The sequence below is a fragment of the Xiphophorus maculatus genome, chromosome 8 (genome assembly GCF_002775205.1).
Source record: "Xiphophorus maculatus strain JP 163 A chromosome 8, X_maculatus-5.0-male, whole genome shotgun sequence".
Taxonomy (NCBI): domain Eukaryota; kingdom Metazoa; phylum Chordata; class Actinopteri; order Cyprinodontiformes; family Poeciliidae; genus Xiphophorus; species Xiphophorus maculatus.
In genome coordinates, this window is record NC_036450.1 from 1243662 (window position 1) to 1257539 (window position 13878).

The 13878-nt window shown below is 42.6% G+C and overlaps 1 protein-coding gene across 1 annotated transcript; it reads right to left on the reverse strand.

Moving 5' to 3' along the window:
- Nucleotides 1-3857: 3857 nt before the first annotated feature.
- Nucleotides 3858-13371, reverse strand: tbc1d13 (TBC1 domain family member 13). Its single transcript, XM_005809750.2, has 12 exons — nucleotides 13222-13371; nucleotides 11738-11811; nucleotides 11625-11665; nucleotides 11353-11414; nucleotides 10818-10917; nucleotides 10558-10640; nucleotides 10326-10485; nucleotides 9508-9718; nucleotides 9276-9439; nucleotides 8635-8795; nucleotides 8491-8548; nucleotides 3858-7234 (listed from the first exon to the last, which is right to left on the reverse strand). Exons 1-12 carry the CDS (start codon nucleotides 13242-13244, stop codon nucleotides 7169-7171), a joined length of 1203 nt encoding a protein of 400 aa, XP_005809807.1. The 5' UTR covers nucleotides 13245-13371; the 3' UTR covers nucleotides 3858-7168.
- Nucleotides 13372-13878: the final 507 nt, after the last annotated feature.

The window sequence follows — 13878 nt, forward strand, 5'->3', positions numbered from 1 at the left end:
TTGGTGTTTGAAAGCGAGGTTTCACTCAGAGGCTCAGGCTGAAATGCAGAAAATCTGTTTTTCAGTGGGATTCCACAGAGTCAGAATGTTTTGAGGCCCGGGCTGGTCGCTCTGTCCTTGGGAGCCGGGTCGGTGGAACCGTTTTGGTTGCAGCTGCTTGTTTGTTTTTCTTTGGTGGAGTAGGTGTTGAGGTTGAAGGTGGGTTTCAGCTCAGAGCCGGCCACGCTGATTCGTCCAGGTGAGGGGTTCTCCCTGTCAGTCGCCTCATCGGATCTGCGGTGTGAGATGTTTGCTTCGGCTTGGCACCCAGAGCGTTCCAGGGTGAGCTGCTTGATGCGAGGCGTACAACCTCTCCGTTGATTTGAGGAAGAGTTGTCTGATTTCCACAGTTAGCGTTGATTTCAAAGTTCACCTCCAGCTGTTTGATCTTCATTTCTATAGACTGAAGTCGTTGTATAATACTGCTAATGTCCTTGGGGTCGGCCGGAGGCATTTTGTCCTGGTTCAACTTGGAGATGAAGAAAAGTAAGGTAAAAATAAAAGTAAGAAAATCCCCCAGTCCTTAGGTTTGTAGTAATCCAGTTATGATGTTGAAAATGTAAATATAACTATAAAAACTGTCACTTTAAAAGTAGCTCAGGCAAAGTTATCAGTAAGGATGAGAGAGAGCAGGATGAGCTGCTCCTCCTTTAGCTGCCACAGCGAAATCTCAACAAAAACACATTTCTGCCTGTCTCTCTTTGCAAGTAAAATTGAATTCACTTGTCTCTTTTTCCTTTGTCTTTTTCTGTGTCAAAGTGTTTCAGGGTTTGAACCTGACACATTCTGAACAAGGAGAGCTCTGAGATGCAGCTAAGATAGAGACTCTGAACCAAATGATCCACAGCTCAGGTCGGGAATCTGTCCACAAGACAACTATCAGTCATCACTTTCACTAATATGGTCTCTATGGAAGAATTACAAGAAGAAAGCTATCGTTAAAGGAAACCATAATAAGTCCTGTTAGCCATTTGCCAGAAGAAATGTTGGACACGGCAAAGATGTGGCAGAAGCAGCTTTGGTCAGAGCAGAAGATAAATGGCCAAAGTCCAAAACGCTAGGATGGCGGGAGGCGAGAGCAGTTGTTATGTTCCTGACTTTACATCATAATGTGATCATCACAGGGAGATTTATCCATCTTTTGTATGCAAACCTGCACATAAAAGAACTTTCCAAATAGGCCAGCAATTCATGGATGGGATAAAACTGCAACAAGAGTAAAATTAAAGGCTCATGTTAGACCTGAATGGAGTCATGACTTTCAGCATTTACTCCACCTGGCCAGCAGGGGGTGACAGCAAATCGCTTGTGTTAAGTCGTTGACTTTACAGCAATCCCTCATACTGAGCATGCATGTAGTGACAGTGGAGAGGAAGAACTCCCCTGTAGCAGGAGGAAACCTCCAGCAGAACCAGAACCGGGCTCAGAACCAGCAGCCATCGACCACGACTGACTAGAGCTGAGAGAAAACAGAGCAGAGACACAACAGGTCAGCTGGTCAGGAGAACTTTCTACGTTCATGGAGGTGAGAAATTAACAGGGAGAACATGTAGGTGATGGCAGCATCATGCCAGCTGATGCCCGCCTCCAGGAAGGAACCAACCAATCAGAAGGCCAGACCAGAGGGAGCTTCTATGGAGAGAAAAATAAAACAAAAGGAGAAATAATGTAGAAATAAGTTATCTAAACCTACAGCAACATAAATACAGAGATAGATCAGGATAACCTAGACCTGTCAAATCCTTTTCTTAATCAATACCATAACAATGGTAAAATATTGGAAAAAGAAAACCCATTCTCAATGATCAATAAACATTAAAATCTAACAAATATTTAACACTGAAACTGGAAGACATCTGAAATATCCAAAATTAAACAAAATGGATTATGAAGTTTCTAAACAACGTCCATTGTTGGGTGAATGATGAAGACTTTTCTGTCCATCGCTGGCGGACGATGAAGGTGAAATCAGACAAAAAGATCATGGAGGAGGATTCCTGAAGGACGACAGAACAGGTTCAGGTTTCAGGTCAAACCTTTAACAGCTCAGAATGAAACAGTCACTTTTCAAAAACTCACTTGTAAATATCACTTAAAGAGCAAAAGGAGTTTTCCTGAAGAATGCAGCATCTCTTAAAGACTCCTGAGAAAGTTTGGAGTCAGAATGGAGAACTGGATCAGGAAGGTTCTGCCTTACCTGTTCACCTGGGAACACTTCCAGGACTTCCTCCAGAAAACACACTGAGCCCGATGATAGGGTCACTATGGTCATCCATCAGCATTGGATGGATGACCGCTCGCTTAGTTTTCACACCTCGACCCCACATGACCCTTCGGTTGCTCACAGATCAGAGAATCGCAGATCTGCTCTGGTAGTTGGACCCAAGACCAGTATACCTACCTTTCATATATCCTACTGTGTTTTCCTGTGTTGAGCATCATGGATCGATTGAATTCACTTGTCTGAGCCCTCTGCTGTTCACTCTGATGACACACGACTGCGTCCCCAGGTTCGCCACCAACCACATCGTGAAGTTCGCGGACGACATAACGATGGTGGGCCTCATCAGAGACGACAACGACCTGGACTACAGAGAGGAGGTGGAGCAGCTGGTGGACTGGTGCAGAGACAACAGCCTGATCCTGAACGTTGACAAGACGAAGGAGATGATCGTCGACTTCAGGAAGAACCGGCCCAGCCACGCTCCACTGCTCATCAACAGCTCGGCTGTGGAGGTGGTCAGCAGCACCAAATTCCTGGGGGTGCACATCACAAACGACCTCACCTGGACTGTGAACACCACGTCTCTGGTCAAGAGGGCACAGAAACGTTTGTATTTACTGCGGAGGATGAGAAGAGCACACCTGCCCCCGCCCATCCTCAAGACGTTCTACAGAAGCACCATAGAGAGCATTCTGACCAGCTGCCTCTCTGTGTGGTGTGGAGGCTGCAGCGCCTCCTACTGGAAGAACGTGAGGAGAGTGGTGCGGACAGCAGAGAGGATCATCGGGGCCCCCCTTCCCTCCATGCAGGACATTTCATCCCAGCGCTGCGTGTCCCGAGGCCGAAACATCATCAGTGACCCCTCACACCCCCACCATGGACTGTTCTCCCTGCTGCCCTCTGGAAAGAGGTTCTGCAGCATCCGGTGCAGGTCCACCAGGTTCTGAAACAGCTTTTTCCCACTTGCCATCAGACTGCTGAACTCTTAACTGGACTGCACTTAAAATCTGGTCTCCACTTTATACCTTGCACATGTACAGAGCTAAATAACTTCTATTTTACTGTCATTACTGCACTTTATATTCTATATTTATATTTATATTCGTATTTTATACTGTATTTTATTTTATTCTGGAGTAACCTCACAACATTGAAAGCTCAAAACATTGTCCTGAGCCGTATGCAACGAAATTTCGTTCTGTATACACCCTGTGCATGAAAATGACTATAAAGTCAGTCTAAGTCTAAGATTGGATCGACTGCTTCATTCTTTACCAATTTTCTTGAACTCATCCAGTGACTTCAAAGCCTTGAGGCGTGGTTACAGGAAGTAGCAAACCACATTTCCTGCCATTGGGTTCAGAGTCCAGACATAGCGGCCATCTTGATATCCAAATTTCCTGCCTTTCTGAAGCCATCTGGTGTCTTCAGAGTCCATCACAACAAAAACTGTTGATTGTCTTCTGTATCTTTGTCTTTTACATGTTACAAAATAAATTATTTTAAAGATCTAAATTAATTAGTCACACATTTCTGTCATTGTTTATTTTAATTCACATAAGCAAACATGTAAAAACTATTTATATACAATTATTTTAAACACTGGAGAATATTACAAAAAATGTCCTTTGAGTTTACAAAATGTAAAATCATGCAAATAAGAAAAAGACAAGTTTTATTCAACAATCCAACAGAAAAGCATCAGGAGAAATAAATAGACATTAAACTGATGAGGACGTTGTTGGTAACAATCCCTCAAAGTAAAAACCTTTGTGCACTTTAGACGCCTTCAGTTTGTTTTGGTCTGAATGTGGAGCTTTGTAACTTCATCTGTTGGTGATTTAAACTCAACAACGTTACAGAAACTTTTCCTGAAAGGTTTGATCATCAGGAGGGAAAAATGACAAAAGCTTCAAATTTCTCCCAAAAACCAGCAGCAGATCCTGAAAACGGGACCAGAAACGAGCAAATTCTGAGTCTTTGGTGTTTGGATCAAAGCTAGACGACAGAACCAGAACCGACTCTGGTTTCCATGTCAGTAAACTTCATTTGTTTTGTTCCAAAGGGCTCTAATAACCTCAGATGTTCAGTCAATATAAACCAACAGAGATTTTCTCAACATGATTAATTAGTTTTCATCCTGATCCGGTTCGGTCGGGATGTCGTTGTTCTTTCTGGTATCTGAGCATCAAACCAAACCAGATGAGGTTCAGATGATGGAGTTTATATGTTCTGCCTAAGTGGAGCCATCTAGTGGCTCAGTTTTAGATTGCACTTTAATCCACAGGATCCTTTCAGAGAAACTGTTTGCAGCAGAAACTGGAAAATACCCAGAATTTTGTACAGTTGGGCTCAGAAATGTTCCTGTAATACGCCGTTATGATGCATCGCATGTAAAGAGCTTAAAGATCATCCTTCAGTAGATAAACCTCTGATGATGCATTTAGTGTCATAAAAGCAGTAAAACCTTTACTGTGGCGCTTTCTAAATAATAAACAGTGACTTCATGGTTTGGAAGATAAAAACACTTTTGGCTCATTTGGCAAGACAAAAAAAGGTTTTGTTTTTGTTTAGGAGGGAGAAAAAAAATCTGATTTATATCCTGGATTTTAAAGAAATGTTTATAAACACTCAGTTCTTAATGAGATGATCAACATAAGAGCCAAGGATTTATTTTTAATGCCCAATCTAAAACCAAACCCTCATTTCCTCATAACTTCCAGATTGTTACTATAAATCGTTCAAAGTGGTTTGGATCAACAAGTTCTCCAGTTTTTGTTCTTCTTCACTCATTTCCAGAGAACTTTTTTAACTCAGACTCAAATAATCCAGAAAAATCATATAAACTTAAAGCATGATGGCAGCGTGGCGTCAACCCAATGAGCAAACATGATTAAAATGTTTCTTCACTGTGTAAATACACAGACTCTTTGTTAGCTGCTAGCATGGCTAACGGTAGTTAGCACCATAACGATTTGTTCAGGTAAAACCAACTCAACATGTGGTAGACATCAGAGACCAGAGAGTTTATCCCCTAGAGAAAGTCTTGATTGGGACTGAAGGAGATTCTAGATGTGACCTCATGATGCTAATGTGCTACAAACTAATAAATGATTTAGGCTCAAAAACACAAAAATAAAATGCAACAGAAAAAACCTGCAAAGAAAAAAATAAATCAATCAACAAACCTCTTACTCCCACAGAAAATGGGAGCAAATGGGAAAAAAAAGAGCAAAAGCTGCAAACTAACTCACTAAACAGAAGAGTCCTCCTTACCAGCAGGGGGAGTCTGGAGTTGGTAATATAAACATGTTGATACGCTGTGGTTATATAATAATGTAATATACTCTGAAAAAGTCGTGATGTGAAACACAGCCTCTCTTTCTTTCTCCAGCTTTCTACTAGTCGGCTCCCCCTTGTGGTCTGGAGGACTTCCGTTTTATGAAACAAGTTTGCAGCGTTTTCCATTTTGGTTCGTTTCCTTATGAAATTTAACCTGCTTTTTGTTTCTATGCTTTGCTTCCTCCAGATGATCTGGACTCTTTAGAACAGATCACTTCCTGTTTCCTCTGTTGACATTTTAAAATTTACCCAATCACTCATGTTTGGCTGTGACGTACGTAATGCATCAGTTCAATGATATGAAGTTTACCAGAAATGTTCTGCCCTGTAAACAATCATCCTCCACTGTGAAGAGCCGATCTGAACGAGGCTGTTAATAATTCAACATCTGTAAGTCGGTTCTGACCACGAACTGACCGGCTTCCTTCACTTCCTCTGCTGCCGTCACAGAAACTACAGATGGACTATGACTCTAAAGCAGATTAGAAAATCAACATTTTTATTCAGAACTTCTCCTTCTGTTCACTGATTGGCCTGAATTTTTTCTGGAGAAATCCAAGTCAATGGGAGGAATCCCAGACTCAGTGAAGAGAGTTGAGAATCGAGTGGAAGGCAACAGACAGCCTACTGTTTCCTGTGACTGCAGCCATTTTGGTTTGCATTCAGGTTTTTGGCATTTGCAGCACATTTACACCGTCAGTCACCAAACTTCACTGGAGAATCGATTCTTCAAGGTCTGACATGTCTAAGGTGTCAAATCTGGACTGAGACCTTCAGGAGTTTTGGAGAACCGTTGATTCAAACCAGTAACAGATCTCAGGAACATCTGGATCACAGGAAGTGGGTGGTTTAAAACTTTTGCACAATACTGACCAGAGGTTTCCTGTTTACTTGGGTTTGAACTGAAATCTGTTCTCTGAGCACCAGCAGAAAAACTGTAAAGGCTCCAGAGACGATTCATACCAGACAGAACTTCACCAGATATTAGTCTGTACCCAGAACCAAAAACCAGATCCAGAACCGAACCAGAACTGGACCCAGAACCATGGGCTAAAGGTGGAAACATGCAGCATGGCGGTCCATCTGGTCTCATAGTGAAGTCCAAACTCTGGTTCTGAGTATCTGGTACCTGCTGCTGGTTCTGGACCTTCAGAAAGTCTTGACCAGAAATCCTGGAGGTTCTGTTGAGCTGAAGAACCGGTTCTACTGAATCCGTCCCAGAGAAGCAGAAACAGAACCGAATGTTCTCCTGTAGAGAAGTTAAACACCGACAGGAAATGGACCTGGTCACTTCCTGCTCCATAAAGGCCCAAAAGTTTCTGACATTAGAAAAACGAAGCAACGCCTCAGAAGATCTGCGATATTCGCTGGACTCTCCTCCAGCAGTCGTCATGGCAACCGGCTCTGTAGTGTTGAATCGTTTTGGCTCCTCCTCCTCCAGATGATCAATAAAACGATATTTTCTGATCAGTTCGTAGGGAAGAGGATTGTTGCCATGACGGATGATGAAGCAGGTTTGACCTTTGACCCGGCTCTCAGTCTGACCTCCTACCTTCGTCCAGGTTAGCAGTTCTCCTGCAGCTCTTTGGCCTTGGTCAGGATGAGGTGGACGTCTGAGATCGGATAATCCTGCAGAAAGAAAAGATTTTAACTTCAGTAAATAAACCAGAAATTAAGAAACTGATCCGGGTCAGAAAACCTAAATATGAAACAACGAGACCAGAAAATCTGCTGTTTATTTTATTGAGATGTTTGATTAAAACATCATCTGTTTAAAATGTTTGATTTTAATGTTTGAAATCAACACAAACAATAAATTAACTGAAAATAACAAATAAACTTTAGAAGATTCAGGAAGGTTTTAACATTTAATTCACATTTTGGATAAATAAGGATTTTTAAATTTAACTGGTTCTAGAATGAACTTTAAGATTTGAATTCAACAAATGATACAGCAGTTTGTGGCATTTAATTGTCAGATGGAACATTTCTTCAAAGTAAATAGTTTTAACCCTTAAAACAATTTCTCCTGATCAGAAAACCAACCTGGTTCTGAACTTGGAGTCTTGATGTTTACATTTCAGCAACGAGGCGATTCAGTCATTTATGACATAATAATAATTATTAAACTAAATATTTTAATTACATTTTGTCAAATATCAAAATAACCAAGAATAACCAGAACAAAGTTATTAATCAAATGAACTAACCAGCTGGTTTTAGTCTAGGTTTAAAGGAACTCAGTGTTTCGGCTGTTTTTCAGTTTACTGGAAGTTTATTCCAGATTTGTGGTGAATAGAATCTGAATGCTGCTTCTCTCCGTCTGGTTCTGGTTCTGGTTGCAGAGCAGAACCAGAACCAGACGACCTGAGAGATCTGGAAGGTTGCTATGACAACAGCAGCAGATCTTTAATCCTGGAAATGTTCTTCAGCTGAATCTCTGTCAGATATGGAGACAAAAACGTTTGATAGTTATATAGAAGGCTGATTGTAGAACCGTCTTTATGTGGCTCTGAAGGTTAAGGTCAGAGGTCAGCCCGATCTCTGGTTTCCAGATGGATGAAGTGAAGCTGTGTGTTGACTCTAGAATTATAAATCTAGATCTATAACTTTAGATCGTTCCTCTTTAATAACTTCAGTTTCAGTTCAGAAAGTTTTGCAGATCCACACATTTATCTGTTCTCAGCATCTGATCAGTGATTGGATGGGGTCAAAGGTCACCTGGTGACTAATATTTTTTGTTATAACCTGACATTAAATAGGAGGTTTCCTAGGACGGAGCCCTGGGGAACCCCACATGAGACGTCTGTTGGTTCGTTCCTGTTTTTTCTGCTCTTTAAAGTTTTAATTTGGTTTTAATTATTAAACGACAGCAGTGGACGTACCTGCAGCAGCCTCATGTTGGTGGTGAAGTCTCCGGACAGCAAGCTGTCCCGGATCAGTCTGGACAGGAGGACAGAGAGACGGGTCAGGGTTCAGCTACAGTAACGGGTCGGGACCAGAACCCATGCAGAACCTGGGAGCCTCACATGAGCATGGCGCAGCAGACCAGCAGCAGGAAGTGGAAGCGGTCCCGGTCGGAGAACAGGGAGTCCCAGATCCGGATGACGTCCGGCAGCAGGAACTCCTGGGACAGCAGCAGGGTGAGCCAGCGGAAGGTGAAGTACTGAGGCTTGATGTTCTGCTCCTCCTGTGGGACAGCACCAGAACCGGTAACGGATCAGTTAACGGGTCCGAGTGAATAAAGAAACACCCCTGACCTCAGTCTGAGTTACCAAGCTGATAACATGTTAGCATTGAGCTTCTAACGGTTTCACTAAACAGACTCTCTGCTACAAACATCTACACTCAGCCTGGCAGGGCAAACAAAGCCTGGTGGCCGCCAGGCTGATAATCTACTGGAAACCCTGATTTAAACAGAAAGGAATGAAAAAAGTGACTAAATTTATTGGGGATTATTTCATTTTTGATTAAATAATTTATATTTAAACTTTGTATTTAAATATAAATTAATGTAAACAGACTAAATGTATAAAAGCTTTATTTTTCCGGAGCGTTTCCAGACCAGATTGGTTTGCTCCTCCTCCTCGGCGGTGCGTTACCAGCTTGAGGAAGAGGAGCGCGGCGGTGCGTTACCAGTTTGAGGAAGAGGAGCGCGGCGGTGCGTTACCAGTTTGAGGAAGAGCTCGTGGTCCTTGTCGCGCAGCATGGCGTAGACGCTCTCCATCCTGCAGGTGATGCCGCACTGAGAGTCGTCCAGACTCTTGATGAAGTTGTCGCGGTTCTCTGACATCAGGTTGGTGAAGCAGAAGAAGGTGTCGGCCTCGGCGTGCTCTGCAGGACGGAGCACAGCGCCTTCAGAACCAGAACCAGAAACAGAACCAGAAAACCTGAATCAGAACCTTTCCAGGAGCTGCTGGGGTCGGTGGCGAAGGTGTAGTAGATTGGCCCGACGATCTCGTTCATGCCCTGGACGTAAGCGATGCCCGGGTTCAGCTTGGCGTAGATGAAGAGGATCCGCTCCACCACCTCCCAGTGCGCCTCGCTGCCGCTGGGCAGAACCTCGTACTCATTGGACGGGTACAGGTTCAGGGACTTTCCTGGAGAGCTGACCTGGACCGCAGAACCAGAGAACCAGAGATCGGGTTCAGGAGGTCAGAGGTCAGAGGACCGGCGGGTCAGAAGCAGGAGATCAAAGTTAGAGAAGAACCGGGTTCCACAAAAACTAAAAGAAAAAACTGGAATGTTCTGATCCAGTTCTCACATATTTTATGTGATCATAATAATAATAATAATTTTTACAGCTGATCTTGAACATTTCTTCAAAGTTTCTCTCTCACATCAGAAGCAAAACTTATTTTATACCAACAGATATTGTTGGTATCTGAGGAAAGCAAATAAAAAGTAAATGATTTTATTGATGCATATTAATAAATACAACAAAACATAAGAAATAAAAAGAGCAACAACTAAAATTTTCACTTTGTCTGATTATAAGATTTGTATTTTAAATAAATTTATAGGTTCCTTTATTCGTCTTCTGTGTAAACTGGTTTATTTTTCACTTTATTCATAAATAAATACCACAAGAAATTTTAATAGTATTTAATAAATAAAAATAAAAATGAAGGTTATTTAATATTAACTTATAATGAAAACCCTTCAGGTCTAATCTCTATTTTATTATAAATGCTGCCTGCGGCGCCCCCTGCTGACTCACGTTGGTGACTCCGCTCCGGTTCCGGTTCACAGTTTGGGCCTTCAGCGTGGTTTGCTCCACGCGGCGCCGCAGCGTCTCGTAGTCGTTCTGAGGGTCCAGGATCAGCTGGCACGGATAGTCGGTGGGCCGCTGGAAGAACGCCATGTCCGGGTACAGCCGCCTGCAGAACCAGAACCGACCCGGATCAGAACCAGTCTGGGTCTGGGTCCGGTCCAAGAGCCCGGGTTCTTACCTCACATCCTTGTCGATCTGCAGCAGAATCTCGTTATCCTTGAAGTACGTGTTCCAGCGGCTGTCCGGGTTCGGGTTCAGCGGCTGCAACGCCAAAAGACCCGGTTCTGACTGGACCGGTTCTGACAGACCCGACTGGTCCGGTCTACCAAAACCGGGTAGAACTGGTACAACTAGTTGGTACCAGTTCTACTGATTATGCAATCTGGTCCTTGTAGAACCACCTGTCAGAATCAGAACCAGAACCGGGTCAGTACTTACGTGGTCCTCCAGCGTGACGTCGGCTCTGGACAGGCCCAGGTTGGCCTTGGCGATACCGGGCTGGATGATCATCTCTCTGAGGAACTGGGAGTAAACCTCTCTGTGGAGACAGGACAGAGGATTGGACCGGACCGGACCAGAACCGGACCGGACCAGAACTTTCCTCCTGAATGACAGGAAGAGGAAGTTCTGCTTCAGTAGATGAACCGGACCTCCAGGTCTGTTATGCAACAGGACTCAGAACCAGAGAAACGGGTCTCTCTGGTTCTGATGAAACAAGCAGCTAAAGTCCAAACAGAACAGCAGCTATTGATTATTACTGATCAGTAATTTGGCTGATTGAGAATAATCAATTAATCATTGGAACAAAAAGGTGATCAACAGAATCTGGATCAGCTGAAGCTGAAATCTGCAGCAGAACCAGAGAAGCTTCTTCTTCTGTCCAGTGAGCAGCGCCGGAGTTAAACTCCACCCCCTGCTGGCCGTTACAGGCATGGCAACCTGAAGTCCGGCCCAGTCGGCCCGGTTCTCCTACCTCTGCTTCTTCAGGAAGGAATCCCATAACGTCTGGTCCAGAGGCAGGTAGTTCAGCAGAATCTGGAGGATAAACGAACCGGGTCAGAACATGGCCAGTACTTTCCATCAGGACACAGAACTTATTACAATAAATACAACAGAGATACAGGAAATTCTGGGCCGGTCCTGGTCTGATTCAGGACCGGTTCCAAGTTGGTTGTGGCCTGTTCCTGGCCCGGTTCTGGGCTGGTGTCTAAACCGGTTCTGGACCTTCCTGTGAGTGAAACTCACCTTCCAGCACAGAGAGCGCAGTCCTTCCTCATGAGGGATTCCTGAGGGAAACAACCAGAGTCAGATTGAACCAATCAGAGCACAGCGTCTACTGGCTGGAGGTCAAAGGTTACCGCTGAAGCTCAGCTCCCTCAGCGTCGTCAGGTTGATGCTTTCCTCTCCCAAAGCCGATTTGAACTCTTGGATCCTGAAGAAACCAGGAGGAAGTTTGAGGAACAGAGATAATCTGTTACCATGGCATCAGATTAAACATTTACACAATAAACTAAGTAGCAGCAAATCAATCCTGGCTAAAGCTGGACATATTCTGGATAATAAATCACTTCATATTCTATATAACTCTCTGATTTAACATATTTAACATATTGTTCAGAGGTGTGGGGAATTAATGAAAGCTCTTTACATCCACTGAGTTTCCTACAGAAACATTAGAATCATCCATAATGTTGGTTATTATGAGAACACAAACCTGTTATTATTAAAATCTAAAACTCTTAAATTGAAGATCTGGTGGAATTTAAAATTGGTCAAATTCTGTTTAAGGCGTCTAATAAACTGCAGCCTGAGCTCATAGAGAGCAAGTTTTATGAAAGAGAAGGAGATAAAACTTCAACTCAAACTTAAGGATTTGTAGTTTAACAACAACAAGAAAGAGTTTTGAATTTCAATTCATGGGGTAAAATTATGGAACAAGTTAAATGAGGAGTTAAAACAAAGTCAGAATTTAATACAGTTTAAAAGGAAATATAAGGAGGTCATTTTCACAAGATATAGAAATATGGGTGAGAGTTGGCACTAATGTGTTTCCGTAAACTGAGGCTAATGCATATGAGTGTGTGGGTATGGATGTATATATTTAGACATATGTAAACCCAGATAAAATGGAAAATTAATGAACCAGTTTATTTTTAGTTTTGATTGGATTTATTAATGAGGGTCCATCTGAAAATATTGTCTGAGTTTATGGGGTCAGAGGTCATCAGTTTCTTTCTTCTTCCTGCTCCTTTTCCAGCATGTTAAGATTACTGTGGTACAAAAATATGTCTTTTGCATTCCTTGTTCTAGTGCATGATTTTATACATGTTGGAAATAAAGTTTCATTTTATTTCATAATAATCTGACGTCAGAGTTCAGTATGGACGGACGGATGGACCGATGTTCCGATAATAGTATATCGATCATCTATTTTGCAGCCTAATGCCAACAAAAGCTTCAGAAATCTTTTTTAAAATAACCTGCAGCTGTTTATTTTTTAGCAGCTGTTTGCGCACTCGTGTTTGCTTTTGATGACGTCAGCAGCTGAAAGCAGTCAGCTGACCTGCTAACAGGGAGCTAACGTGGCTAAACAAACACAGCTAACTGACTCAAACCGTAAAAACGTTTTAAAACCCCATTAAATGGCTTAAAATGAGACAATATAAACGGACATGAAGCCTGATGTATTAATAACGGATCAGATTAAATTAATTGTGTGTTGAACGTGAAGTTAGCCTTTGTTTGGTTAGCGGGGCTGTTAGCTCCAGCTAATTGATTCTCTGCGGTCCAGCTGCGTTTTTCTCCGGCTGCCTCTGAGTCTCACCTGAGGAGGAGAACTCACCTGTTCTTGTAGGCAGTAGACATGTCTGGCAGGTGACGCTGCTTCCCTTTCAGCCTTTCTCCCAGAAACGGGAATGAATTATTGGACTCAGGGAAGTTAGCCTGCTGGAACTTCCGCCTTTTCAGCCAGCAGGCAGAGCTACGGCGGACGGCGAGGGACAAACAAGCACATGACGCCGCATTCATTTTGCGTCGGAATCTGGAGCATCGTGACGTCATAGTCATACACAACATATAAAAGTAATTATGACCTGAACTCTGACCCCAAATTTCAAATCAGTGTGTGATTCAATAAGCTATATAAAGTATTTATGCATGTTTATTTTAATAATGGCCGCTGCCTTTCTACCAGTGGCAGCCATATTGTTTGAGATTTCGAAGATGATTAATAAATGTGTCTTGTAATTGGATTTCTGATGACAGTGGATGTTTTAGTTGTGGATTTAGTCTGAAGTCACTTAGAAAACTAGCTGAATTAAAAACAAGAAATGTTATACTGCCATCTAGTGGCAGTTAGATGAATATCTTATTATTTATTATTACTTAATAAAATGAAGTAAACTCATCAGAAACAAATGAGGTTGGACAGAAAAGTATTTAGTTTAATTTTGCTGCTAAACATTCAGATATTAAAAATTAAACCACACTCTTTCAGCAG

Excerpts from the sequence above, each read along its gene's own strand:
- tbc1d13 (XM_005809750.2), bottom strand. The coding sequence starts at position 13,244 with ATGTCTACTGCCTACAAGAACAG. Across the intron at positions 10,641-10,817 it reads ACGTCACGCTGGAGGACCAC|CCGCTGAACCCGAACCCGGA; the intron begins GTAAGTACTGAC and ends TTGGCGTTGCAG. Across the intron at positions 7,235-8,490 it reads CCAACATGAGGCTGCTGCAG|GATTATCCGATCTCAGACGT; the intron begins GTACGTCCACTG and ends TTCTTTCTGCAG.